This window comes from Copadichromis virginalis, linkage group LG23 (genome assembly GCF_057382275.1).
Source record: "Copadichromis virginalis isolate Kocher_CV1m ecotype Utaka linkage group LG23, C_Virginalis_male_GT1.1, whole genome shotgun sequence".
Classification (NCBI taxonomy): domain Eukaryota; kingdom Metazoa; phylum Chordata; class Actinopteri; order Cichliformes; family Cichlidae; genus Copadichromis; species Copadichromis virginalis.
In genome coordinates, this window is record NC_140639.1 from 21,700,565 (window position 1) to 21,725,991 (window position 25,427).

Consider the following 25,427-nt stretch of genomic DNA (forward strand, 5'->3'; position numbering starts at 1 on the left):
ATTTTATTGTTTTTAATTCTAATGATCATTTTATACTTTTTATTTTGGGCTATTTGTGCTCATTTTATTATTTGCTGTCACTCTTATTTATTTATTTTGGGTAAATCTTTTTATTCATGTATCATTTTTGGCATGCCAAGTGTACAGCACTTTGTGTTCAGCTGTGTTGTTCTGAAAGTGCTATATAAATAAATTGCTTGCTTGCTACAGTGACACATGCTGGGCAGTTTTGTGGTTAAGCCTTTCTCAACCCCGAGGCAAGTTATTGAAATGGCAACGGGAGGAAACAACCCGGCAAAATAACACATGACAGCGAGATAAATTTATATTGGCATGTGTATTCAGAGTGTTACCACTATTCTAGGATTTCTATTGTCAGAATAATATTTGTGACTTTAGACCTTTATTTAAACTGTAGACTTGCTTGAACTTAAGAAAGTAGAAGGTTGGTTTGTTATGCTTCAAGGTTGGATTTTATTAATGAAAACATTAAAGGGAAAAATGTTAACAAGCAAACAAACCTTACTAAAAATGTTCATGTTATTCATTGCATTATACAACATAGTGAAGAAAGCTGCAAGCTTGACTAAAATTCAAGTATTAGAGAGCTCCATTAGCATCTAGTCTGGCTTCACTCTACAAGCCAGGACAGGTTTGCGTGACTGGAGGCTCAGACTGTGTATGCAACCCATAAAACTGGATGGAGCATTGTTTGACATATAATATTAATTCAGCAGTGGAGTTCTCTGCCAGGGCATGACTGACATTTATGAACATCGCTGTGAGGCATTTTATCACTCTTGGAGCCATATAGAAAATATTGCAGCTCCTCTCCCTGTCAGATAATGGCACTAATTTCACCAGCATGGTTTAAACCTCTGTGACTGCTGAAGGGCAAGAATTACTGGTTCTTTGTGCGTCTTAATCCTTACCAAATAATGAGAAAAAGTCTGTCATTTTTCACGGCTTATAATTCAAAAGGTGGGCTTTTTCAAACCCCACATTAAAACAAATGTTTCTTTTTTTGGCATGTATTCATTTATTTATTTATTTTTGATGCATCATTCCAAAGTAGTTATGCAATATAGAAAAACATCTGCAATGAGGTAACCAAGAAGGTCACCAAGGGACAGTCGCCATGGCATTTTGTCCTGATTGTGTCAAGAGCGTGGCTGTAAGCATAAAGGAAGAAAAATTCCATCCATCCATTCGCTTCCGCTTATCCTTTTCAGGGTCGCGGGGGTCACTGGAGCCTATCCCAGCTGTCATAGGGCAAGAGGCAGGGTACACCCTGGACAGGTCGCCAGTCTATCGCAGGGCCAACACATAGGGACAGACAACCATTCGCACTCACATTCATTTGCACATTCACACCTAGTGACAATTTGGATTATCCAATTAGAGGCTTGTTGCTACCTAGTTAGCGATGCTACACACCTGTTACTGTGTATTTTTCAATGATTCAGCACTCCTTGGATTTTTAGACAGTAATGAGATCATGTGCACACTCCACAGAGGTCCAGAGTCCAAATGTGACCTCTAGCACCAAACGCTTGCTGCAGCTGTTGGTGTCAGAGGTGACGCACAAGGTATCAGGTTTTCTGTGTGATTACTTTTTCATATAGGACCAAGTATGTTTGGATAGCGTTTTGCCCTTGAAAACTGCCGTTGAATATTAGACATTGTTGTCTAATGTTATAAATGTATTGATGTGAAAGGTGTAAGTGTGACAAATATGGAATAAGATAGGAAATGAGAAAGGAGGCAAATACTTGTTCACAGGGCTATAGTCTGTAAATGGTCTTCTTTTGGCTATAGTAGATCTTTTACTTGTTCCTTTTTTAATTGTTTGCTAAAATAGTTTTTTCCATCATATTGAGTATAGAGGAATGCAACTGTGAGCTTTAGCAATTAGCCCGTTTCAACAGGACCGTGATCCCGATGTGTGAGACAGCAGGGTGCTGCCACTGGTGTTGTAATGTGTGATTTAGTTCCTCCTAACATTTCAGGTTGCTTCCAGTATCTATCCTCTGTGATTACTGGCTCTTTAGACAGATTTAATAGAAGTGTGTGAGCTATTGGCTCAGTATAAAGGGTCAGTAGTGTTTTCATGTCACCTATCCATCCTCCATTTAGTCACCCAAAGCATGTAGTAAATACTGCTCACTTTTATTCACCTTCTCTTAAATCCAGAAAAATTCCCACTTGTTAACGTTGAGTGTGTGTGTGTGTGTGCGTGTGTGTGTGTGTGCGTGTGTGCGTGTGCGTGTGTGTGTGTGCGTGTGTGTGTGTGTGTGTGCCAGTTGCAGCCTCCAAGTTGAACACCATCACCAAATCCAACCTGGGTCAGTGTGTCAGCAAGTACGACCTGCTGGTCTGGTTTGAGATCAGCGAGCTGGAGCCCACTGGAGAGTGAGTATCCATCTGGAGTGTTATATTCACGCACAAGCTTTAAAGGAACCATAAAAATGATCTCCAGGAAGAATATTATAAGTTGGGATGTTGTGTCACCTCCTCCCTCCATGCACAGGTACATCCCAGCCATCGTGGATCACAGTGGAGGCCTGCCCTGTCATGGTACCTACCTGCTGCACCAGGTACAGGATTGGTGCACATGTTGTTTCCTTATTACTCACACAGTGGTAACTGCTTCCTTTGTACACAGTTGAATATCTTCTTTTAAAGCGTAATGTTGCTCTAGCTGTGCTCACTGTGATCCTGAGCTCCTGTTATGTTTGCTGCAGGGGATCCAGCGGAGGATCACAGTGACCCTCATCCACGAGAAAGGCAGCGAGCTCCATTGGAAAGATGTTCGTGAGCTGGTTGTAGGTGAGCAGCCTGCCTTTAGGGTCTAGTCGTGCTATACCTCTGTGTAGAAAACAAAACCCCAAAGCACCGAAACAATGTTTTATAGTGTTTGTGTGCTTTTGATAGAGGAAGACAGGACAGAACATCATTAAAGGGATTTGACTTTGTGAGATCACCCTGAAAACGCACCACTCGGTTCACTCTGAGATATTTTCAGTCTGGAAAGATGAATCTGTCGGGCTTCAGGCTGCTTCTCACTTTAAGCAGTTCATGCTGTAGCTGATGGACCAAAAATGACATTTGATATTTTAGACATTCAGCTGCTGACTCTGAAGCCAACAGGCTCTTGAGTGTGGATGATTGTTTTGGTACTGGATGCTGTGATCAAACAGCTGTTCTGATCTGTCTTCATTCATGCCTGTTGTTATTAAGCCTCCTAAGCTCCAAACCAGTAAAAGCAATCTTTGGAGGCAACACCCTTTTTAGTACTTTGCTGTATTTGTTTGTGATTGTGTGACACTGAACCACAGTGCTATGTATATCCTCTGTAACACTCAGACGTTTCCAGATCAGTGTTTCCCCCTCAGCTGTTTCTCACTATAGAGTCTTTCCTCTGTAACAATGAGGCACCAGCAGAGCATATCTGGCTCCCAGTCTGTGGCTGATAGTGCCCCCTGCTGTTAATAACAGGAACAGTGTAACCTTGTATGGAGCTCATAGTGATGGTCTGAAGATTGCTGCTGCAAGGCAGTAATTTGTATCCATGTGTGCTGTCTATTCTGAGCATATGCAGTTATGTGAGCTCTCAGGTTTTATGTATCAGGACATAATTAAAAACAATCAGGTCCTTAGTAGGTCTTAATATGAGGTAAATGCAACCTCAGATGAACAGCACAGAACACATTATACCAGGTCATTATTTATTTAACACACACTGAGCCGAAATTCAGATGTTTCAAAAACTAAGACATCCAAGACTATTTCCATAATTATTTAAGAGGGTCAGTATTAGCCAAGTGCTAATCAAGTGCACTAGATCATCAGTAAGTGTAACCACTACTGTCAGTTTGCTGGTGTGGCGTATTCAGGTAAGTGGTAACATACTGAGGAGGAGAGAAGCAGTTGTTGATACCCATGAATGTGGGAAGGCTTTGAAGTCGATCATTTTACAGCAAGAAAGATTATTCGCAAGTTAAAAAATCAAAAATTATCTTATATCTTATCTAACTATGAAGATGATGTTCTGGATAATCTCTACATGGACTTTTGGTATGTGTTTTACTATAGAAGATGATCAGTAATCTGTCTCATTCTCAGGTTTTGCAGCTAAACTCATCTGATTTATAACTAATTTACAGATAATCTGGGATGGAACAGATGTTGACCTGGATCCTCAAACTCCTGGAAAGCCACTGACAGGTCAAAATAAGTAAGCATATAAAACATGAAGTGTTTGTGAGGTTCATCTGCAGCACCTTTGTCTCTGTGAAATGTTTGCTAATTTAACATTTTCCCTCCTAAACAGGAAGGAGTTTGTGGAGGCCTATGTGAATCATGCCTTCAACACATCAGTGGAGAATCTGTTCCAGGAGTTCAAGCGAGGCTTCTTCCTGGTGTGTGAGCAGGATTTGGTGAGGCTGTTTCGACCAGAGGAGCTGCAGGGAGTGCTGGTCGGCCAGGACGTGCATGACTGGGAAAAGTTCAAACAGGTACAGTCAGCCAAACAGACACAGGCTGTAGTTTCACAGCTGTCCTGTAGCACAATAACTGTGTACTGCATACTGTCAAAAGCATTCAGTCGGCTGCTTTAACACAAATATGAACTTGAGTCACATCTCAGTCTTAATCCAGACTTTTGTATGATAGTATAATATAATAGTCAGCCCACCCTTCGCAGCTATAACTGCTTCCACTCTTCTGGGAAAGCTTTCCACAAGGTTTAGGTGTGTTTATGGGAATTTTTTGACTATTCTTCCAGAGGTGCATTTGTGGTGTCAGACACTGACGTTGGAGGAGAAGGCCTGGCTCACAGTTGCTGCTCTAATTCATCCCAAAGATGTTCTATCAGGTTGAGGTCAGGACTCTGTGCAGGCTAGTCCAGTTCTTCTACACCAAACTCACTCATCCATGTCTTTATGGACCTTGTATTGTGCACTGGTGCCCAGCCATGTGCACACATGCCCACACTTTACACTTGGCACAGTGCAGTCAGACAAGTACTTCTGGCAACCACCAAACCCTGACACATCCATCGGATTGCCAGTCAGAGAAGTGTGATTCGTCACTCCAGTAAACACATCTCCACTGCTTTAGAGTCCAGTGTTGAGATGCTTAAATCACTCCATCTGACGCTTTGCATTGTGTTTGTCAGTGTAAGGCTGGGATGCAGCTGCTCAGCCATGGAAACCAATGAAGTTTGGACATCTGTAACAACAGCAGACTGCAGATATTGGTGACTTAAGTGCACTATGAGCCTTAGCATCAGCTGACTAGCTGTCATTTCCAATTACTTCCACTTTGTTATAATATCACTAACAGCTGACTATGGAATATTTAATAGCGAGGAAATTTCATGACTGGACTTGTTGCACTGGTGCATCCTATCACATTACCATGCTGGAATTCATTCAGTTCCTGAGAGCGACTCGTCCTTTCACACATGTTTGTAGAAGTAGTCTGCATGCCTAGGTGCTTGATTTAATACACCTGTGTCCATGGAAGTGATTGGAACACATTAATTGAATGATTTGGATGTGTTAGGGAATACTTTTGGCAACATAGTGTATGCCTGACCTTACAAACTCTATGATTATAACAGTCATTTTCACTGTTTTCAGAACACAAGTTATGGTTGGAGATATCATGACCGCCACCCCACCATACAGATGTTTTGGGAGGTATTTGATGAACTAACTGAAGAGCAGAGGAAAGATTTCCTTCGTAAGTACTTGCTGAAGCCTCCATTATGATATGTTACTGAAATCACACTGTATCATATAAAACATTAGATTTTTCTGCGCTTTACCAAGATACATTAGAGAGCAGCATTGTTCTGATTAATATACTGTAAAGCTGCTTCTAGCTGGTGGACTGAGCCGCCTCACCTTTCACCTGGCTCACGTCACACACCTGGAGAGACTCGACCTCCACCTGTGTTGCCTCACGCGAGATGATCTAGAGGCTCTGAGTCAGTTGCTACCAATCTCACACGCCGGACACTAATCGCATGCTCGCTGCAGCAGTCATGTGACTCGTTGTTTTTCAGTCCAGGTGCTGCCCTCTCTCACTGCACTGACCGAGCTTGATGTGTCATCCAATAAGGAAGTGGGAGGTGTGGTCCACCTGCTGGTCTCCGCCCTCCCTGCGACACAAATGAGGAGGCTGCCATTCAACAGCTGCTACATGAGCAACGAGTCCTTCACTGCTCTGGGTAACACACACACACACACACACACACACACACACACACACTTGTTTATTTATAGAAGTTTTCCTTCAAGTCATTCTCCCTGAATACCTCTTCCACCCTCTAGCCTGAAATGGTGAAAACTTTGTGTTTATGCATCAGCCCTGGCGGTGTCCTATCTGCGCACGGTATATAATTCCTGGTGTAAAGTGGTTGGCGGTCACTTGGCGCTCCTGCTGGATGCTCTGCAGCCATCAGTCGTCAGCGAGCTCCGTCTTTGCAGCTGCGAGCTCACCACTGATGACATGCAACATCTGGGTAACTAACACACAATGACATTATACTTTTTCTTTTTTGGTCTGTAGTGGATCATTAGGCTGCATAAATGTATATTAAGACAAGTAAAGCCTGAAGGAAATTGATATTTCTTTCATTTATTTCATGCTGCCAGCATCTGTAGCTGTCGTATAAAACAAAACAATGAAACTATTCGGTGTTATTTTTGTCTCCATCAGAAACATTGTGAACAAAACAGTAAAGTGAACAGGCATAAAGTGATCAGTTATCAATGGGTCCTCTTCCTCTGTGCAGCTGCCGTGTGCAGACGGGGCTGTCTCTCCTCACTCCGTGCACTGGATCTGTCCTACAACAGCTTGGTGGGAGACAACGGTTGGTGCAGTCTGTTTGCAGCAGGAGGTCTGGGCTCTCTGGAAGACGTGGATGTCAGTTTGCGACCTTCAACCTCTGCTCCGTGCTCAGCCTGGCTGCCCGCTCTGCTCCGAGCTCTGCCTCAAATGCCGGCGCTGGCTCGACTGGCCATGCAGAGGTGGACAGCTGACTGTCAGGAGAGAGAGCAGCTGAGGTACTGTCTGAAAAAGAGGAGCGTCCTGCTGGAAAGGGATCCAGATTTACAAGACACATCATCAACATGTAAAGGGAACAGTCAGGAGAGCCTAGAAGAGAGTCAGCCTGAGGAGATTGGAGCGGACCGCACTGGAATTTACTGTCAAAGAGCGACCCACTTTGTTGCTTTATTATTATTTTTTTAAGTCTCTGTTACCACAAGAAGGTCAGTGTTGACGTCAGCTGCATCACGTCTGATGTAAACTGTGTCACACGTGATGGTTTCAGGGAATACTGGGAACTTACAGAGTTAAGCACAGCTGGTGTGGGTTATCATATTTGTCGTCTCTCACCTTGGTTGCAGGGTCTGGGTCTTTCGAATGCAGCAGTCCTAACACTTGAGACACACATGCCGAGAAGTGGGGATACCTGGAAATGGACAAAGGCTTTCAGCAGAGTTTTAAAGCAGCTATTCAGGAAAAGAGCTGTGAATTATCTGCATACCTTGTTAGGTAATCAGCTATTTTGGGGTTCTTTAACAAATCAACCAAAAGGTCGACTGAGTATTTTCTCGTCAGAGTACCTTCACCGTTCACGATGATGTTGAGCACAAGCTGGAGCGTTTGATGGATGTTCTTTGCATCAAAGAGCTACGAGGAAATCCCAGAGAGTAGAGACAGGATATTATGTGAATCAGCATGAATGTTGTTTGTTGTTCAACAGATAAAAACAAGAAGAGAAAATAGAAACAAAGTAAAAAAGGAACAATTGTTTCTGCCGTTAAGAAAAAAAATTGAGTCATGGCAGAGACCTGCAGAAGTCTTGAGTCTCATTTGATGACATTTTGTCAGATTGCCTTGTAATTTAAAAAAAACAAAACTGTTTTTTGAGCAAAAGTTCTCCAGGTTTTTTTGGAGTTCTTTCAAAGTTTTCTTATTTTTGGACGTTAGCTGCTTTTTCACTCTTTTTCAGTCCAGTCTGTGCATCTGAACATTTACAGAAAGATTTCTTTGTTTCGTCTTTAGACACTTTGTTAAACGCAGATCCCAGCAGAGTTCACCTACCTTCTCTCCAACCTTCTCAGGTTTTGTGGATATTATACATGGTTATGCTGAGAATATGTCGGCTACTTTCCACTGGAAATGCCTTTTGGTTAAACTGTCAGCGAGGAATTTGCACTGTTACATTTTTATATAACTTTAATGCAAAAAAAACAGCTGCTTGTTTAAGTGAAAATACACTGATGGGGTTTTTTTCTATTCATGAACAGGAGTGTGATCAGTTTAATAAAAGAAAAAATAACCATAACCAAGATATGAGGGGAAATCTTGGACAAATACAAGCAGACTGGAGCAGCCAGCGTTCAAAACACCGACGTTCAAGGTAACAGAAGGTTCCCGAGCCACATCCACCCAGCTGGTTTCTGTGTTTCTTGTGTATTTGTGTACACTGTGACTTCATGGCTGTCTTGGGCTCCAGCTCTTGTTTTGGTGTCTCATTAATTTGATTTAATGTCCTGCTTAGTGATAACATCACTCTTGGCCTCCCTGCACTGGCTTCCAATTGAATTTAGGATTCATTTTAAAGTTCTTTTATTGGTTTTTAAATCTTTAAATGGTCTGGCACCTGCTGAAGCCCTATGTCCCCACTCGTTCGCTCCGGTCAGCTGAGCAGCTGTTGCTCTCAGTCCCCAAATCACGGCTGAAACTGAGAGGAGACCGAGCGTTCTCTATCGTGGCTCCTAAGCTTTGGAATAATCTTCCTCTTCACATTAGGCAATCGACATCAGTGCTGGTTTTTAAATCCAGATTGAAAAAGCATTTTTATTCACTGGCTTTTGACTCAGTGGTTGACTGACTTGTATTTTATTGTTTTTCGCTATGTTTATTATTGTATCGTATTTATTATTCTTATGGTATCTATTATGTTTCTATTGTTCAGCAGTTTGGTCAGCCTTGTGTGTTTTTAAAGTGCTATATAAATAAACAATGATGATGATGATGAACATAGTAACGTGTGTTGGGTTGCTCTGTCTTCAGACTCACTGTCAGACTGATTAGACAGTGAGTCTGAAGGTGAGAGTCCTCACTGCCCACGCATGTCTTTGGGTCTGACCAACACCGTTTCCTGTGTGTCATTCCCCCCTCGCCTTCCCCCCATCCGTCCTGTCTGCACTGACCTCTCCAATAAAGACAAAAGGCCTCATTTTCTGAAACTCTTCCTATCCCATCACCTTGCGAAGAATCACTTCACCATGTTGATTAATAAGGACGGTGGGAATGGTTTGAAGTCTCGTCACAGAAAATGTGCCAAAGGCAAAGAATCTGAGCTTGAAATAAAATGAAATGAAAGATCAGCCCCACACAGGGGTTAAATTCAGATGGAAACTCTTATCACACAAAGAGAACAAGCGAATAAATATATCTGAGTGTGGCCCCTCGACTGTCACAGTGTAGCTGACATTTGATCTTATCATGTGTTAAAGCTATTTTAATTACTGAAGAGAACCAGTGTCAAACTCAGCCCAAGTATGGTTGTACGTTAATCCTTAAAGCAACAACGTTTTTAAAGTTGCAGCGTCATTTTTACACCACACCTAAAATCCCACTAATCGTCCGGGCTCTTCACCCTATGACCACACGCTGGGGTATCTAACACCACATGACCCAAATGGAAACTATGTCAGCTGAAAGAAACCCATCGAAATGTGCAACACTTAAAACTTTGCCTGATTGGAGCATGGCTTCAAATACAGCCCTGAAAACAGACAGGCGGTCGTTGGCATTTCGCCCTCGTTCCTGAGAGACTACATCGATGTATCAGTCAACAAATGAACTACTGTGGCGTCACAGCTGGGTCCTTCTCTGTGTCGTTTATAACACAGAGAAGGACCCAGCTGTGACGCTGAAGTGGTATCTTTAAATTAGCTGTAGGTGTGAATGCTTGTCTGTCTCTCTGTTAGCTTTGCAACAGACTGGTGATATTCAGAGTGCACCATATGTCTGGTATTATTTCCCTTCCAAATTAGTGCTTCCTCTTAGTTGCTGATCTAAATTTGTTTCCTTTCATGTTCAGGCCGTGTTAGTGTTGTCTCTGTGTGTAGCAGGTTTTGTCTCCATGTTTGTTTCACTGTCTGCCTGTCTGTCTCTGTATTCTGTACTTCTGATAGACGTCTAATTTTGCCAGTCCCTCTTTTTGTGCACCTTGTACCTTGTCACTCTCTGTGACCGCGTCTCACTTTGCCAGTTCCCATGTATTTAATCAGTTAATGGTGGTCTGAGTAACCCTCACCACTTTGTTCTCCAGTGTCTTTGTTCCTGTTCATCCTACATATTTTCCCCCATTTGTTATTTATTTCTGCTGTTTGCTATTTATATTTTATTCCTGCACAGTTTGCTTGAAGCACTCATATTTTGTCTATTCTATTCATGTGGATCTTATCTTTCTATTTCCTTGCTTCCTTTTCTGTTTACTTTGCTTCTTGCCCGTGTTTCGTCCTTTTGCGGTGTCTGTGTTTTTTTTTATCCTATGGTCTCTTTTAAGTTTGTTTGTCTCTTTACTTCTTCAAACTGAATTCAAAGTGGAGCAAATGCTATATAACATTCTCATAGTCTCATTCACACTAACGTTGGTTCTGTATCTTGTAACCAAAGGAAGCTTCAGCATGCAGACTGGAGCCAGCGATCAAAACACGTGCTTCCTATTTTATTTTGTTGGTTATGTTGAGTTTTGCTGTAACTGTCTCGTTACTCCTGATTTGTCCCTGCCGTCTCCTCTTCCCTAATAACCGTCCTGTGTGTTTATTGTTTAATCTTCTCCTTTCATCACCCAGCTTCACTGGTCATGTTTCCTAGTGTTATCCCCCAGTATAGGTTTCTGAGTTTCTCAGTTCCCTGTCAGATATTTCATATCATTCTCTCCGTCCAAAATAAACAGGCTGCCTTTAGTTTATCCTTGCCAGCCTGTGAGTCTGCATTTGGGTCTTCTTTTTTCATAACAAATGATCATACTCCCCGCAGATTGTGATAGTGACACCTCCAGGCCATGCTGCAACTCTCTGGAGCTTTCCGCTCTTCAGGAACTCTCTCTGCAGGAGGGGGAGATACAGGAGAGGTGGAGGAAGATCTCAGCCTGGGAGTCTATTGTCTTATGTAGTCTGGAAGATGAGTGGATGGTGGGGTGGGTGCAGTTTTCTCTGTGGTGGGGTTGGGTGGACTGTCCCGGGCTCTGTGGGGCCGGGAGGCGCTGCTGCACTGGGCCCCGGTCTGGATGGGCCTGGGCCCCCTTTCCCTGGCGGGGCGCGGAGTATGGGGGTGTCACCAGGGTGCAGAGGAGGCTACCCCCGCTCTGTCCCCTTCTGGCTGCCTCTGCCTCAATTTTATCCCACAACTTAGACATTCACATTACTCACACTCTCATTACACATACATATAGGATCTTGGGGGTGGGCACAATACATGGATACATGGATACACGATACATGTACACCCCACCCCTGGTGTCGTTGCCCACCTCTCAATTTTAAATACACGTAGACATTGAGGGCTAGCAGGAGGGACTATGCGCTTACCTGCTGCTCCTTGGCAGGTAGCTCCATGCCCTCCTGGGTTTTAAATGCACCTTAGAACACACATGCATCAACACTACAATGAGCGGGTTGAGGGAGGTTTGGAGTCTTCTCTCACCCCCATTCTCTGCGGCCTGCTGGAGCGGGGGGGCTAGGAGGAGGAGTTGGCCGTCCGACTGCGGTCTGGAGTGTGGGGCCTCCCTGCTGCTGCGGAGTTGGGGTGGTCTGCCTCTCCCCACCGCAGGGAAAAGGGTAACACCACCTGGGTCTGGGTGCAGTTCCCCCTCCAGGGGCAAGGGTACCTAGACCCGGTTCGTAGAGTACGCTTGGGGAGTGTGATCGTGTGTACAGCGTCTCTTTATGTCTGTCTCCACGTTGGTTGAGTGTGGAGTAAGTGTATATGAGAGCATGAGGGTGGGAATGGATGTTTGTGTCTGTGTGTGCCTGTATGTCTGTGTCTATATGTCAGGTTGGGTATCAGACGCCACCTCTCTGGGGACATCTCAGGCCCTCCAAGGTTTGGAGGCCTATCTCCCCCTACCACCACTTCCCCTGCCAGTGGCGGACTCCCTCAGACATCGGTGCGTTGGTGGTTCTTTGTGTCCGGGGATGCGCGTCCAGGTACACACCGGCTCACTCCTTGGCGGCCGCTTATCGGGGCCTGGAGCCTGGGGCTCGCTCGGGCCACTTCGGAGGTGGGGGTGCCCCCGGCCTCTCGGCCTGGGGCTCGGTCACTCAGGCACGGCTGGCTGCCGGCGGAGCTCACGGGCGCGTCACTGCAACTCCCCCTGGCTTCTGCTCCGCGGCTGCTGAGTGAGCCCTCATCTGGGACTCTCCTCAGCTCTTTCCGGGACAGTGGCGCGGCTGCCCCTCTGTTGGTCTTCCTTGGTCTGTTGTGTTCTGGGGGCCTCTGGATGTCTGGAGTTTTGATCTCCTCCATACCTGCTTCATGCCCTGGAGGACGGGGCTGTGGCCCCCCCACACCCTCTAGCAGATCATTACATGAAGGAACCTTTTTAAAAAACAAGCGCGTCCATGCTCACAGGTGCTCACACACACAAACTTCACCCTTTTTGGCTCCTACCTCAAAGCACACTGTGTTCTGTTGATCTTATGTGCTGCACAATAATGTTTAATATTTAGTATTTACTGTCATATTCCCATATATCATTGTGATGTTGTTTATTCTATTACTCTTGTTCTCTTCTGCTTGTTTTCTTTTTTCTTTCTCAACAGGTGATCCAGGTGATTAATAGATGCATTTTTTTTTCTTTTTTTTTTCTATGGTTTTGTGTCCAGATATCAGCGCTCACCTGGCTGGTACCAAGAAGGTTCAGCAAGTGCTCCCCAGACCTGGAGTCCTGGACAGATTCTTCCCAGACCAGCCTCAAGCTGTGCAGCAGATCCGAGCGACATTGGCTGACCTCTACACTCTAGACATGGTGAGAAAAAGGGCACGGTTTTTTCATTGTTTGGAAAATTTGGCATTAGATAATCCTCACCTGGGTGTTGCTGTTCAGTGTAAGCAATATCATTTGCATTTTATTCCTCTGATTTATTTCTCTGTGGCGTTTATGAACTCGTATTTCTTAGGCTGGCTTTTAAGGAAGGAGAAAAGGTATGTATCAGTTGGCTGGGAAGAAAGATGGAGGTGGAAAGGATGTGCAAGCTATGGGACAAAGTTGCTGAGACTAGGTTAAAAAGAGGTGAGGATCAGTGAGCAGGAGTGTGGCTTTGTGCTGAAAAGAGCACAACAGATTGTTTGGAGAGAAGGTGAAGGAAAGTCAGCTGAAGCAAGACAGTTTGTGGAGTTTGTGTTGGACTGTATGTTATGCTGGGAGCCTGGGGATTAGTGCACTTTGATTCCAAGTTAATACTAGCTAGTGTTTCTCACTGGTTTTTGGGTGGTGGAGTAAAAGGGATTGGTTGGTGGCTGTTTCTAATGTTAGCCTTTTCTTGGTTTTCTTACAGGCAGGGTAAAGACATGGTGATGAATGAGTGTGTGGGCCGTCTGCTGAGGACCAAGAGCTCAGGACAGTCAGACGGGGGCGTCGCAGCAGGAGTCACCGTGCTCGACAACCCTCTGCTGTCCTGAGATGTCACACTCCTGCCTGCACATACAAACCACACTGAAGTCAAAGTTCCACCTGCACCTCCACCTGTTCTTGCAACAGCATGAAAACTGACAGAGGTGAGACAGCAGAAAAGTTCTTGTCTATTTTATTTTTTTTTTTACTAAGTTAAGGAATTAAGTTAAGAAGAGTGATTAAATAAATAGTTTCTTGCATTTTTGATTTAATGATTGTGTTTAGGATTATTTCAGAAACCTGTTTAGAGGATCTTTGTAAGCCTGTATTTACTTTAAAAGAAGGGAAGCACTTCTTCATCCTACAGAAAAGGTGACACATTACAGATGAGTTCATAAAAAGTGTCTCTGTCACTCTTTCAAGGCTCTGTCACTTTTTCTTTTGTACTGGAACAGCATGGTAAAGTAGGCCTAGGCTGCCATCTTGTGGCAGTGTGTTGTTACTACAACATATGAAATTGTGTTTCTATTGGAAATATAATTCAGCGCCACTGAGCCGCTCTCTCAGTTACAAACTGAACCTGTTTTGTAGACGTATAAATCACTAAGTACAGTGAAGCTTTTGGTTTTGTAAAAGTGTTTCTTATTCTAAATGCATGTTGATTTTTATCAGGGTGAAGAGCAGTTAGCAGTGCATTCATGGACATCTTTAAACTATTAATTGAAGAATCTTTGGTCATGATGGCATGAACTAGAAGCGTGAGCTCCAGGTGAGACTGCACAGAACAACAAGTGTCCTTAAACTGCATCAACTGATGACGTCTTACAATTTTATTCCACTGTGTGTTTTTATCATTGAATGTTTCTGTCTTTGTGTACATGTAACGCAGACACTAAAGCTGAGCCAGAACTTCATGCTGAAGAGAAGGATTCTTTTAAAATGCATGGGGGAGCAAGCGAGTCAGATACCAAGGGCACGAAGATGAAGCAGGTCTGATCGGAAACCGTTTATTTCCAGGCCAGGGAGCACAAATAAAAACACCCTTAAAAGGTTCCCTCCTGCTCAACGGCGTCACTCCCTACGGAGAGAAGATCTACATGACCTTATCTGCGTATCTGGAGGTCAGCCGCTGCTCCGCCGTGTTGTACCTGTTTGTACGTGTTTTTAAGTCTCTTGATGTCATCGTGTCTAACGCACACCCTTTATCTCCTCTCTGCAGCTGGACCATTGCATCCAGCCTGCCATTATCACCAAAGACATCTGCACGGTCTTTTACTCCCGAGACGCCAAGATTTCCCCACCCCGTTCTCTCAAGAACCTCTTTGGGACTGGATACTCCAAAACTGCTGACTGGTAAATCTGGGCTGCTGCACTGTGGCCATCTCTGTTTCACAATCAAAGATATCTGCCCTGTTCCAAAGTTTCCTTGTTCAAAACTTCTGCTTCATTATAGCAACCGAGTGACTGGGATCTACGAGCTGAGCTTGTGTAAGATGTCTGACACTGGAAGCCCAGGTGAGCGGCCATGAAACATGTTTAAAGAACGGCAGCTGTTTTATCATAATTCTGTGGAGAGCTTCATCCTAATGAGGGCTCATGTCCTGAGCAGGGATGCAGAGGAGGAGGAGGAAGGTCCTGGACACATCAGTGGCTTATGTGCGTGGAGAGGAGAACCTGGCCGGCTGGAGGCCCAGAGGAGATAGCCTCATCCTAGAGCACCAGTGGGAGCTGGAGAAGATGGAGCAGCTGCAGGAGGTGGGGCCTTAAAAGATTCATAAAGAAATAAATCTGTTTAATATCGTAGAGGGAAAAATGACTTTTCAGCTCAAAGACCAAAGTGCTATTCTAAAAAGTTTTTTCTTAGAGTACAGACTTTACATGACTAACCTCCCCTCTTCTCCCCACCTCACATTCGCCCCCATCTTTCGTCCAGGTGGAAAAGACCCGTCACCTTCTGGGAGTGGCGGCTCCCGTGGGAACAGCTCCCACCACCAAGTCCCTGAGTGAGTCTCTGTCCCCCAGCGTGAGCTCCAGCACTCTGTCCACATCCACCTCCGTCTCCTCGCAGATCTCCAGCACCACCTTTGAAAGCGTGAGAAGGAGCTGGCCACCAAGGTGAGAAAAACGTGGGCTTAGTGGGCGTTCTTGTTGCTGCCTTCTTCCTTCTCTGCTCGGAGCTGATCGGTCTTGTTCCTGTTGTGTTGTAGTGCCTGCGCCTTCTGACACACACCTTCAATACTGAATACAAGCAGCTGGTGAACAGCATCAGTGACTGCAAGGTGAGAAATAATATAAGGTGAAGAAATGCGACCAGGGTGAGTAATGCCATATTAACCCAAATACTGTCACTATGACATGTGTCTCACAGACCAAATGTAAGTCGACACTCATGTTCTCTAGTTCAAGCAGAAATGATGTGGATCGATTCAAATTCCTGAGCCTGGATGATTTCAGCTGGAAACAAACCAACTCTGCTTCTTCCTCAGAAAAACAAGCGCTCTCTTAAAAAATAAATAAATGAATAAAATCTCTTCTTTTCAGATCTGTTGTGTCCAAGAAGGGTTTTCTAAGCTTCGTGGAGCCTCGCTCTAACTCATGGGGGAAGCATTTTGTGGTTGTTCGCCGGCCCTACGACTTCATCTACAACAGCAACCAGGACCCCGTGGAGCGAGGCGTCCTCAACCTCTCCACAGCACAGGTGGAATACAGCGAAGACCAGCAGGCCATGCTTAAGGTTTGAGGCAGGATAGAGAAAGGCTGGATGTAACACGTTTGTCTTTAATGAGAATTCATTCAAATTGTTTTGGTGCACGTTGATTGATGAAATGGCAAATGGACTGGGATTTATCATTTGAATGAACATGAATATAATGTGATGTTTTCTTTTCAGACGCCCAACACATTTGCAGTGTGCACAAAACATGGAGGCATCCTCCTGCAGGCCACCAACGAGAACGACATGAAGGACTGGCTGTACGCTTTTAATCCTCTGCGAGCAGGAACGATAAGGTACACACACACAGACACACACGCTCCTCTCACACCACAGTCAAACGTGCAGCTTCTGCACCCTTCAAAAACATTCCCTTCTTCTCACAACGTAAAACTCTCCCTGCAGATCTAAGCTGGCGAGGCGGCGCAGCCTTCCTCCAGCAACCCCGCTGCCAGCTCAGCTTTCCTCCTCTCTATTCCCTCCCCTCAGCTTTTTGTGTTTTTGTTTCGATGACAATGTTTGGGTCTAATTTTGTTCCGCTTGGTTGTCATTCCCAAACTCGCCTAACTAAGTAGCATGTTGTAGTAGTCTGCTTGTGTGTGCACGACTCTTTAGAAACTTTCCGTTTGCCCGTCATCTGTACAAAAAAAATGTCTCTATCAGTGTTATTTGTCTCCTGAAATGAGTTTCATTCTATTTTGGGGGTTTTTGCTGTTGGTTTTTTTAATAAATTAACATGCTCGCATGATACCTGCAGCAGTCCTCAGGAGAAGACCAGGTTTGCTCAGTTTAAAACAAAAATGAACCAAATCAGCCAGCTTACATTTGAAACCATGAAGGAAAAATCTACAGTTATCTCCAAGTGACGTGTTAGTTTATGCTCTGTGTTACGACCCGGCTCTGCTAGGCGACAGCGGACGTAACATAAACGAGCCCAGAGACTAGGGGGTTAGATAAAAAGAAAAACATAAGGTTTATTAACACAACTGAAAACCGTTAGTGAAACAACTCACTAGGCAATAGAGTGATTTTAAACAAACATAACAACTCCAGTAACACCAATAACACCAGTAGAACACTACTCATCTAAACATCTCACAGGAGGCAACTCAAAACAAAGGCTCAAATGGCAGCAGTGCAAAGGCAGGAGGGACCGTCTCCACAGTCTGTTCAAATCAACAAGTCCCTCCACGAATGAAGAATCCTCAGCCTTTTATCTTCTCAGGTGATTGCAGGCAACTGTGTCATTGGTCTGTCGTACTCAAGGCTCCCTCAGCAGCCAATGGTGTGAGTGGTCTGGCACGCTCTGACCTGAATGAAGGTGGGGCGGGCATAGGTCCGGGCCAGCCAATCCCCCGTGAGTCCTGGAACACGTTGATTTCCATAGAGGAAGGCGGGGCCACCCCTCCCCTTAAAGTACCACCTATGTTGGGCAGAAGCAGACATTAAAGAGTGTGAACAAAAACAAAGAACAAACACAGCAAAACATGTTTACAAGCGGGACAGACCATCAGCTAAAACATTTTCAGACCCCTTCTTATGGTGAATACTTAAGTTGTATTCCTGCAACAACAGAGCCCAGCGCATAAGGCGCTGGTTATGATTAAACATGCGAGTAAGGAACACAAGTGGGTTGTGGTCGGTGTACACAACAAGAGGTAACATGCTGGACCCCAGGTATACGTGAAAGTGCTGAAGAGCCAACAACAAAGTCAGGGTCTCCTTTTCAATGGTGGAGTAGTTTAACTGATTTTTATTGAACTTGCGGGAAAAGTAACAAACGGGGTGGTTCAAACCCTGCAAGTCTTCTTGCAACAGCACTGCCCCAGCCCCGACAGCACTGGCATCAACCTCCAGTTTGAATGGTCGTGTCAAATCAGGTGCAGCTAACACAGGAGTGTGGCAGAGGAGGGCTTTCGCACTCTCAAAAGCATCTTGACACTCACTTGACCATATAAACTCAACTTTTGGGCTGAGTAGGTCAGTCAATGGCTTGACTACTGAGGAGAAATTTTTACAAAGGTTTCTGTAGTAGCCCACCATCCCTAGAAACCTACGCAACTCACGCCTGGTGGTAGGTGTGGGAAACTCTTTAATCACTGCCACTTTGGCATCTATGGGCCGGACCTGTCCACGTCCCACCTCCCTGCCTAAGTACATCACTATAGCTTTGGCAAACTCACACTTAGCTAAGTTGAGAGTTAGAGTAGCTTGAGCCAAACGGTGAAATACCTGCTGTAACGTTTCCAAATGATCTTGCCATGTTTCAGTATAAATTACTAGATCATCTACGTAGGCACTGCAGTTGGACAGGCCACGGAGGACTTTATTTACCAGCCTCTGGAAGGTGGCAGGAGCGTTACACATGCCGAAAGCCATGACTGCGTATTGTAGAAAATCATCAGGTGTAACAAAGGCAGAGATGTTAGAGGCACGTTCAGTTAAAGGGACCTGCCAGTAACCATTAAGAAGATCTAATTTAGTGACATACTGAGCAGTCCAATACTGTCCACACAATCCTCAACTCTTGGGAGAGGATGTGAGTCAGCCACAGTCACAGAGTTCACCTTCCGGAAGTCTGTAATAAAACGGGGTGAGCCATCTGGCTTAGATTCCACTATACAAGGCGAGCTCCAGGGGCTTTGACTGGGCTTCGCTAAGCCATGTTGCAGCAGATAGTCAGCCTCCTGTTTCATGAGCAAGCGCTTATGGGGGCTGGCTCGATAAGGATGCTGCTTAATAGGTTTAGCTCCCTGGACATCAATATCATGCTCTAGCACCGTAGTGCAAGTTGGCACATCCCCGAGTAAACAGGTGTATTCCTTAATCAAGACAGTAACACAGAGACAGAGGGGTCAGAGTCAGGAGCTGTGATAAGAGGCCTGGTGGTGCCGACCTTTTCAATAAAAGGTGATCATCATGTCTGGCGATTATACCTCAGCAGAGACTTTGTTTGGTGAATGACACAGGTCAGAAATAATAGAAACAGAAACAAACTTCAGAGTGACAGACGAGCAACCACACACAGCAGCGCCATCTTGTTACCAGTCAGGTGTGAAGAGCAGTTAGACCAAAGGTTCATTCAAGACTTTTTATGTGAAGGGAAGGATTTTAAACTGGATTCTGGATTTATCAGAAAATCAGTTCAGCTCGATCTGTTTCAGGATGGCTGAGTGGTCTAAGGTGCTGTGTTTAGTGCTCACTCTCCCCTGGAGGTGTGGGTTTGAATCCCACTCTTAGCAGTTTCTGCTTCATTGTCTTTCTCGGTGTTCACATCTCCTCATTCCTGAAATGGTCTGCTCACATTCACGTCCAGTCCAAAAAGGCTAGGCAAGCGCCTGTACCGTCTCCGACAACTCAGGAAGTTAGCAGGTTTTTCCAGTGGTCCTCAGAACTTTCTATTCAGGCGCTGTGGAGAGCATCCTCACACAGAACATCACTTCCTGGTGTGGGAATAACTGTGTCCAGGATTGAGAAGCAGAGTGATCCGTGCGTCAGAACGCTGCTGCGTTACAAATGCAAATACAGTATGATCCACAAATATAACTTCCCTACAGGACATTTACACCAGGAGATGTTGGTCCAGAGCATCTCAGATATTAAAGGACTGGTCCCATCCCAGTAACAAAATGTTTCGACTTCTGCAATCAGGCAGAAGGTTCCACACCATCGGGGCCAAAACAGACACTCGAGGAGGAGCTTCTCTCCTCAGGCCGTACGAGTCCTAAACCAGAACACGCCCCCACTCCCCTCATAGCATCAATAAGTGACTGAAACAGGACCTTATATCAATCTGTTCACACTACCCTGGTCGCATTACTGTTTACACTTCTCTGGTCACTCAGTTGAATTACTCTGTTTATATTACTCTGGTCACTTGTTTACTTGCACAGCTCTGTCAATACGTTGCTGTGCTAATATGGCACAAGACACTTTAACACTCCATTTGCACAAAGTACATTTTCAGATTTTTGATTTAAAATTTCCAGACTTTTAAAATCTATTTACTTATTGTATATAATGTCTTTTTTTGTACAGTCAAAGGAGCAGTTCAGGAGACTTTTCACTGTTTGCTTTGTAATTTAATGACTATGCATGTGACAAATAAAAAATCTTCAGTCTTGAACGTTATGCTCTCTCTTTCTAGGCCCTGCCAGTACTCTCGCTCCAGCATTTTGGATCAGCTGAAGGCTTTTGAGGGAGTTTTTATGACATCTGAAAATAGCAAATTACAGTTTCCCAGGACTTGCATGAACAGTTCAACAGCAAAGCCCCAAAAACCAAACAGGCTCATCAGGGATTTGAACCCAGGACCGCTTACACCCAAAGTGAAAAGGGAAAAGCTTCCTTAGGCATTTTCCAGGTCACAGCAGAGGTGTGCTTGCAGGCGGAGGAGGAGTGAGGTGCTGAGGCTGCTCCTGCTGCCCTCCAGCGAAGCCCAGGTGGCAGCTCTCAAACCTGCCCACAGCAAAGAGGAGCAGCTTCAATTACATGTTTCTTAGATTGTCACAAATAAGCTTTCGTCTAATTTTCAGACTTTTAATTTTAAATTAAGAACCAATTTAGGTGGGTTATTTAGAGCTTCCAATGAGGTGCATGTGTTTAGATCATGGCGGACAAAAAAAGAGTACCTGAAGAAAAACCCTGCAACATGGAGCATGCACCCACCTGCAATCAACACAGTGGCATGAGCATATAGTCATACAGATGAGCATGACAGCGTCAAGCTTCATAACCAGAAACCTTACACCACAAATTAAGTCACATTTTGACCCTAAAATCTGAATTTTGCAGTTAAAATCATCACATAATTTTCATCTGTAATATTTTATTTCACTTGGTACATAAGTTACATGTGTGCATAATGCACTGAAAGAGATTCCTTCGTGGTACTGAAGTACTGATGTTTACTGATGTTTATTTTTGGCCCTTTTGTGTATCAGTAAAACTGATGTGCGTTCTTCCACATGCATATTGTTAAAGTCGTGTGAGAGAGTTACACATTTATAATATATGATACATAACTGTGTATTGTAGTAGTTCTGTGTACAAGTTTGAATTGAATTCTCTTATTTAATCTAAAATAAAACTCTGTGTTATCTTGAATAACAAATAATTACCTTAGAAAAACTTTTTGGAGAATTTAAATGGTAAACAATAAGAACAAGGCCAACAACATCCTTCATATCAGATCTGTTAGCTGTCCCTGTATGAGGGACTATGGGAACATGTGTGCAGCTGCAGAGATTCTTTCAAATGGAGCCTAAACAGCATGTGGCAGCTGAGAGGCTCTATAGACAACACGTGGGCTCGTCCAGGATTTGAACCCGGGACCTCTCACACCCAAAGTGAGAATCATACCCCTAGACCAACGAGCCACACAAACAGTCCAGCAAGTCTTTTTTCACAAAGTCTCACATCAGAGCAACTAGATGAAGAAGAATGTGTGAAAGATTGTCTTGAACGCTCAGAGAATCATCTGTTTGTGTGCTTGATTCTAGATTTTATTCTAGGATTAATTCAGTAGAGATTTATTGGACATACTATAAGGACACATTCTATTTAACTTGAATTCTCAACAACAACAATGAGGGCTGGCCCTAAATAAATAAAGTTAAAATAAATCATATCATACTAACTGCTCTGTGTGTACTTTTTAAAAGAATCTTCTATCATTTGAATATAGCAGACATGCTTTATAAAAGCCTAGTATATATTATTTTCTTTCTTCCCTTAAACTGAAAGAATTACAAGTATGTAACTAGTATAGCAAGTTGAGAGTCATACTGTACCAAAAGAAAACAAACCTCTTCTGCCAAAGAGGAGGAGTGTAGAGATTAGAATATTATTTTACTGTTACTATTCATAACATTATCATTACTGTTGCATTACGTATCATTTATCATTATCATTTCATTAGAGCATTTATTGAAACTGTTGATGTTACATTAAAGTTTGTATTTCAGGTGTGAGCATAATTACATAATAATCTTTCATTGCAGGTGCAACTGTAACCATGTTATCCATATTGCATTTTGTGCTAATTAAAGAGTTGAAGCTCGGTCAAGTTAATTAATGGTCTGAAGCTTCGGTCAGCGCGACGTCTGGCCGATCAATAGGAAGTTAAGGTGACCTGGAGCCATGAAAGAATTGCATACATGCTTACAATACAATACACTACATATAACCTGTAAACAGAATAGAGGCCTGTGTGTGTTCAGCAGCCTGCTGCATTGGAGTTTGCCTAGTAACAGATGACTCGAACGGAGTCAGGAAGTATACTTCTAAGATGTCTTTGTTTGTCGAGTGAGGTCATGCACTGAGGTCAAGACACATAGTCTGCCTGAACACACATACACAGTATATAGACTTGTTTTGCTCGAAACTGCAAAGTTGTTTTACCTGCATACGTGACAGTTTAGTTCCACAAATAAGTGAAGTGCAGTAAGTGAAATAACAGGAAGCATCTGGCGGTGGCGGAGGAACAAAGGAAGGAACTGTTCTTTTTTAGAATATGTCCAAGGTCGGAATTACTGGAACTGATGCATGTTTCTTATCTGCTTTGACGCATGATGCTTGTCATCGACTATGTTATATATATGACTGCTCGTTTACTGTTCTGGGGAGATCGAGGCTGATGTTTTGCAGAGCTCATCTTTCCCACACACGTGTGTGCTTTAATAAAATCATTGTTTTGACGCACAATGGACCTCCAGTCGTTTGTCTCTTACCTCAAATACGAAATCAGGACACTTCTTAAACACTAATAAAAATATATAACATAATTCACAATCCACTTATGACACGTTTTATGAAGTGTCAAACTGAAAGAAAAGCGTGTTTTGTCATGGTATGTCATAACAATAGCTGATGGGCTTCTATTCCTATAAAGCAGACTAGACAAACAGAAACCATCTGTCACGGTCCCCGTGTCTCTCTGGTTGGCCCACGCTCGCTACAGGTTTTGTTGTTGTTAGTTTTGGGTTTTTTTGTCTCTCCTCCTCCTCTCTGCCTGGGTGGAGCTCATTACGGGCTCTCACTCTTGGCCCACGCACCCCTGTGGATGGTGTCCACCTGCGGCTGATCCGGCTGATTTCCCCAGCTGCTATTTAAGGCAGTGGCACAGAGCAGCTCACCGCTGGAACGTCGAACCACCTGAGTTCGTGCTCGCGGCATATTCAAAGAAGGATCGCTTACACGTGTTTTATGTTGTGGAACTAACCTTGACCTTCTGTCTGTAGATTCTGGACCGAATCACCGGACCTGATCTCAGATGCACTCCCTGATGTACCCACAGTGTCTGTGCATTTAGGATACACAGACAGCTAGTATAAATCCATGCACGCACATGCATATTCTGAATATAGTCTCTGTTTCGTTTTGTTCACTGTGGAAGGTCTTTCAAGGTCACAGTAGTTCATGTAAAAGAAGCTGATATTTTCATGTAAGCAGAACGTGACTTTTTGGAATTCAAATGAAAGAGGTGCTTTGACTCAAAACATATTGCAGGCAGATTTTCATGCAACATCTCTTAAACTTAGAAAGTTCTCTTTGTACATTTCTTTACAAATCTTTATTTCCTTAAATCCTTATTGATACTTTCTCATGTGTTTCAGAAACTTTGATGGCAGCGGCACAGTTGACCATGAGTGGTGTCACAACTACCGAAGGCTTAGTTAGGATTTTGCTGTGTCTGCTCCATCTTTCAAGTTCACTGATAAACAAGGGCGAACTGGTAAACTGACTGTTAACTTTCTTTTTGTTGTTGTTGTTTTAATAAAGAATGTAACTTTTAATTAACCACCTTTACCATTAAATCATGACCGTCCGATCACTGGTTAAGCTTTTCTCCTTACTTTTAAAATGCTCATTTTGTCCCAGTTACATGTTTCGCACGCATGTTTGTTGACGTTCTTTCTGGTTTTGCAGGAGGAGCTGAAAGGAAACGTTGAAAAATTACAAAAGGAAACAGCAAGAAGGAAGGTGAGTCTGTCAATGACATGGATGTTGACAGACTCCAAACAGAAAAACATGCTTTGCTATGACAACTAAAACAAAAAAACAATTTCCCATCATACAAAAGTCTGTTTGCACTCTTTACACTACATACTTTTGTATATTTTGTTACATTAATTTGGTTTATTTTTGTCCTCCAGGCTGAAAATAATTTAGACAAAGCCTATGTTCCTGCTGTCCTTGATGATGTTAAACGTCTCATGGATCCTTTGTACGAACTTTTGAAGTCAGTGAAACGTTTTACATCACTGCTTACACCAGTGCTGGATTTAATGGATGACCTACAGACTTTCGTGGGAGCCGGCAAGGAGTACATGAATAAGTACTTTGAGACAACAGCTGCAGAAATCAATCACAATGAAGAGAACCTACGCAGAGTTATGGCAACACTAACACAACTAGAAAAGAATAAAGATGAACTGTAGCATATTAGTCAGCGTCTGTCTCTGGTAAATGTTCTGTGAAACATCTCTTTCATACTGCGCTGCTTCTAAATCAAAGCTAACTGTACACTTGATTTATAAACTTTGATGAGAAAAAAATCTTTTCTTTCTTTCTTTCTTTCTTTTCTTTGTTATATCAGGTCTAATGCGAACACAAAACACAAAGTTGAGATTTTCTCTGTTTAGAAATCACATTAAATCTGACAGTTGTTAATGATTCATATGTAGAAACACTTTCATGTGAATAAAAACATTCAAACTGTTATTATTGCAAATTGTGACGTTTGTAAGAATAGAAGCGGTGGCTGATTGTTCTCTAGTGTTTGTGTGTGTCTCCACCGCAGCTCGATAGAGCGCACCGCTCCCTCGCAGCGAAGCCGCCCGTGGGACGCCCACCTCGCCCGGTGATCATCCGCCTGCACCGATACCAGATCAAGGACCTCATCATCCGAGAAGCTAGGAGGAGAGGGAAATTCGACTACCGAGGCGTGCCTATCCGAATTGTGGAAGACTACAGCCCCGAGGTCCTCAATCAGCGGGCGCAGTACAAGGACATTATGTCGGAGCTCTACGGGCGAGGCCTGAGGCCGGCTCTCCTCTTCCC

General features: G+C 43.8%; 1 protein-coding gene, 1 non-coding gene and 1 pseudogene across 6 annotated transcripts; 2 read left to right on the top strand and 1 right to left on the bottom strand.

Annotated features, from left to right (window-relative positions):
* The first annotated feature begins 1,941 nt into the window (after nucleotides 1–1,941).
* LOC146680803 (kinesin-like protein KIF1B) lies at nucleotides 1,942–16,285 on the top strand (annotated as a pseudogene). The gene is made up of 15 exons (XR_014917860.1): nucleotides 1,942–1,945; nucleotides 2,220–2,412; nucleotides 2,531–2,597; nucleotides 2,745–2,829; nucleotides 3,897–3,903; nucleotides 4,334–4,517; nucleotides 7,422–7,476; nucleotides 12,924–13,066; nucleotides 14,599–14,772; nucleotides 14,871–15,004; nucleotides 15,105–15,166; nucleotides 15,261–15,406; nucleotides 15,585–15,766; nucleotides 15,859–15,930; nucleotides 16,193–16,285. The product of XR_014917860.1 is annotated as a kinesin-like protein KIF1B (transcript).
* On the top strand, nucleotides 4,334–9,058 carry LOC146680804 (leucine-rich repeat-containing protein 31-like). Of its 4 annotated transcripts, none has more exons than XM_085447966.1 (7): nucleotides 4,334–4,517; nucleotides 4,787–4,899; nucleotides 5,646–5,748; nucleotides 6,074–6,238; nucleotides 6,377–6,532; nucleotides 6,806–7,283; nucleotides 7,422–9,058. In XM_085447966.1, the coding sequence occupies exons 3-6, from the start codon at nucleotides 5,694–5,696 to the stop codon at nucleotides 7,261–7,263; spliced, it is 834 nt and encodes a 277-aa protein (XP_085304092.1). In that variant the 5' UTR covers nucleotides 4,334–4,517; nucleotides 4,787–4,899; nucleotides 5,646–5,693; the 3' UTR covers nucleotides 7,264–7,283; nucleotides 7,422–9,058. The 4 variants fall into 4 exon arrangements, with proteins under 4 accessions (XP_085304092.1, XP_085304091.1, XP_085304093.1 ...); XM_085447965.1 differs by having other exon boundaries at nucleotides 4,787–4,882; XM_085447967.1 differs by lacking the exon at nucleotides 4,787–4,899.
* Nucleotides 16,286–21,670: 5,385 nt separating the features above from the next.
* Nucleotides 21,671–21,742, bottom strand: trnap-ugg (transfer RNA proline (anticodon UGG)). The gene has a single exon. It is a non-coding gene; the product is annotated as a tRNA-Pro (tRNA).
* Between the last annotated feature and the right edge of the window lie 3,685 nt (nucleotides 21,743–25,427).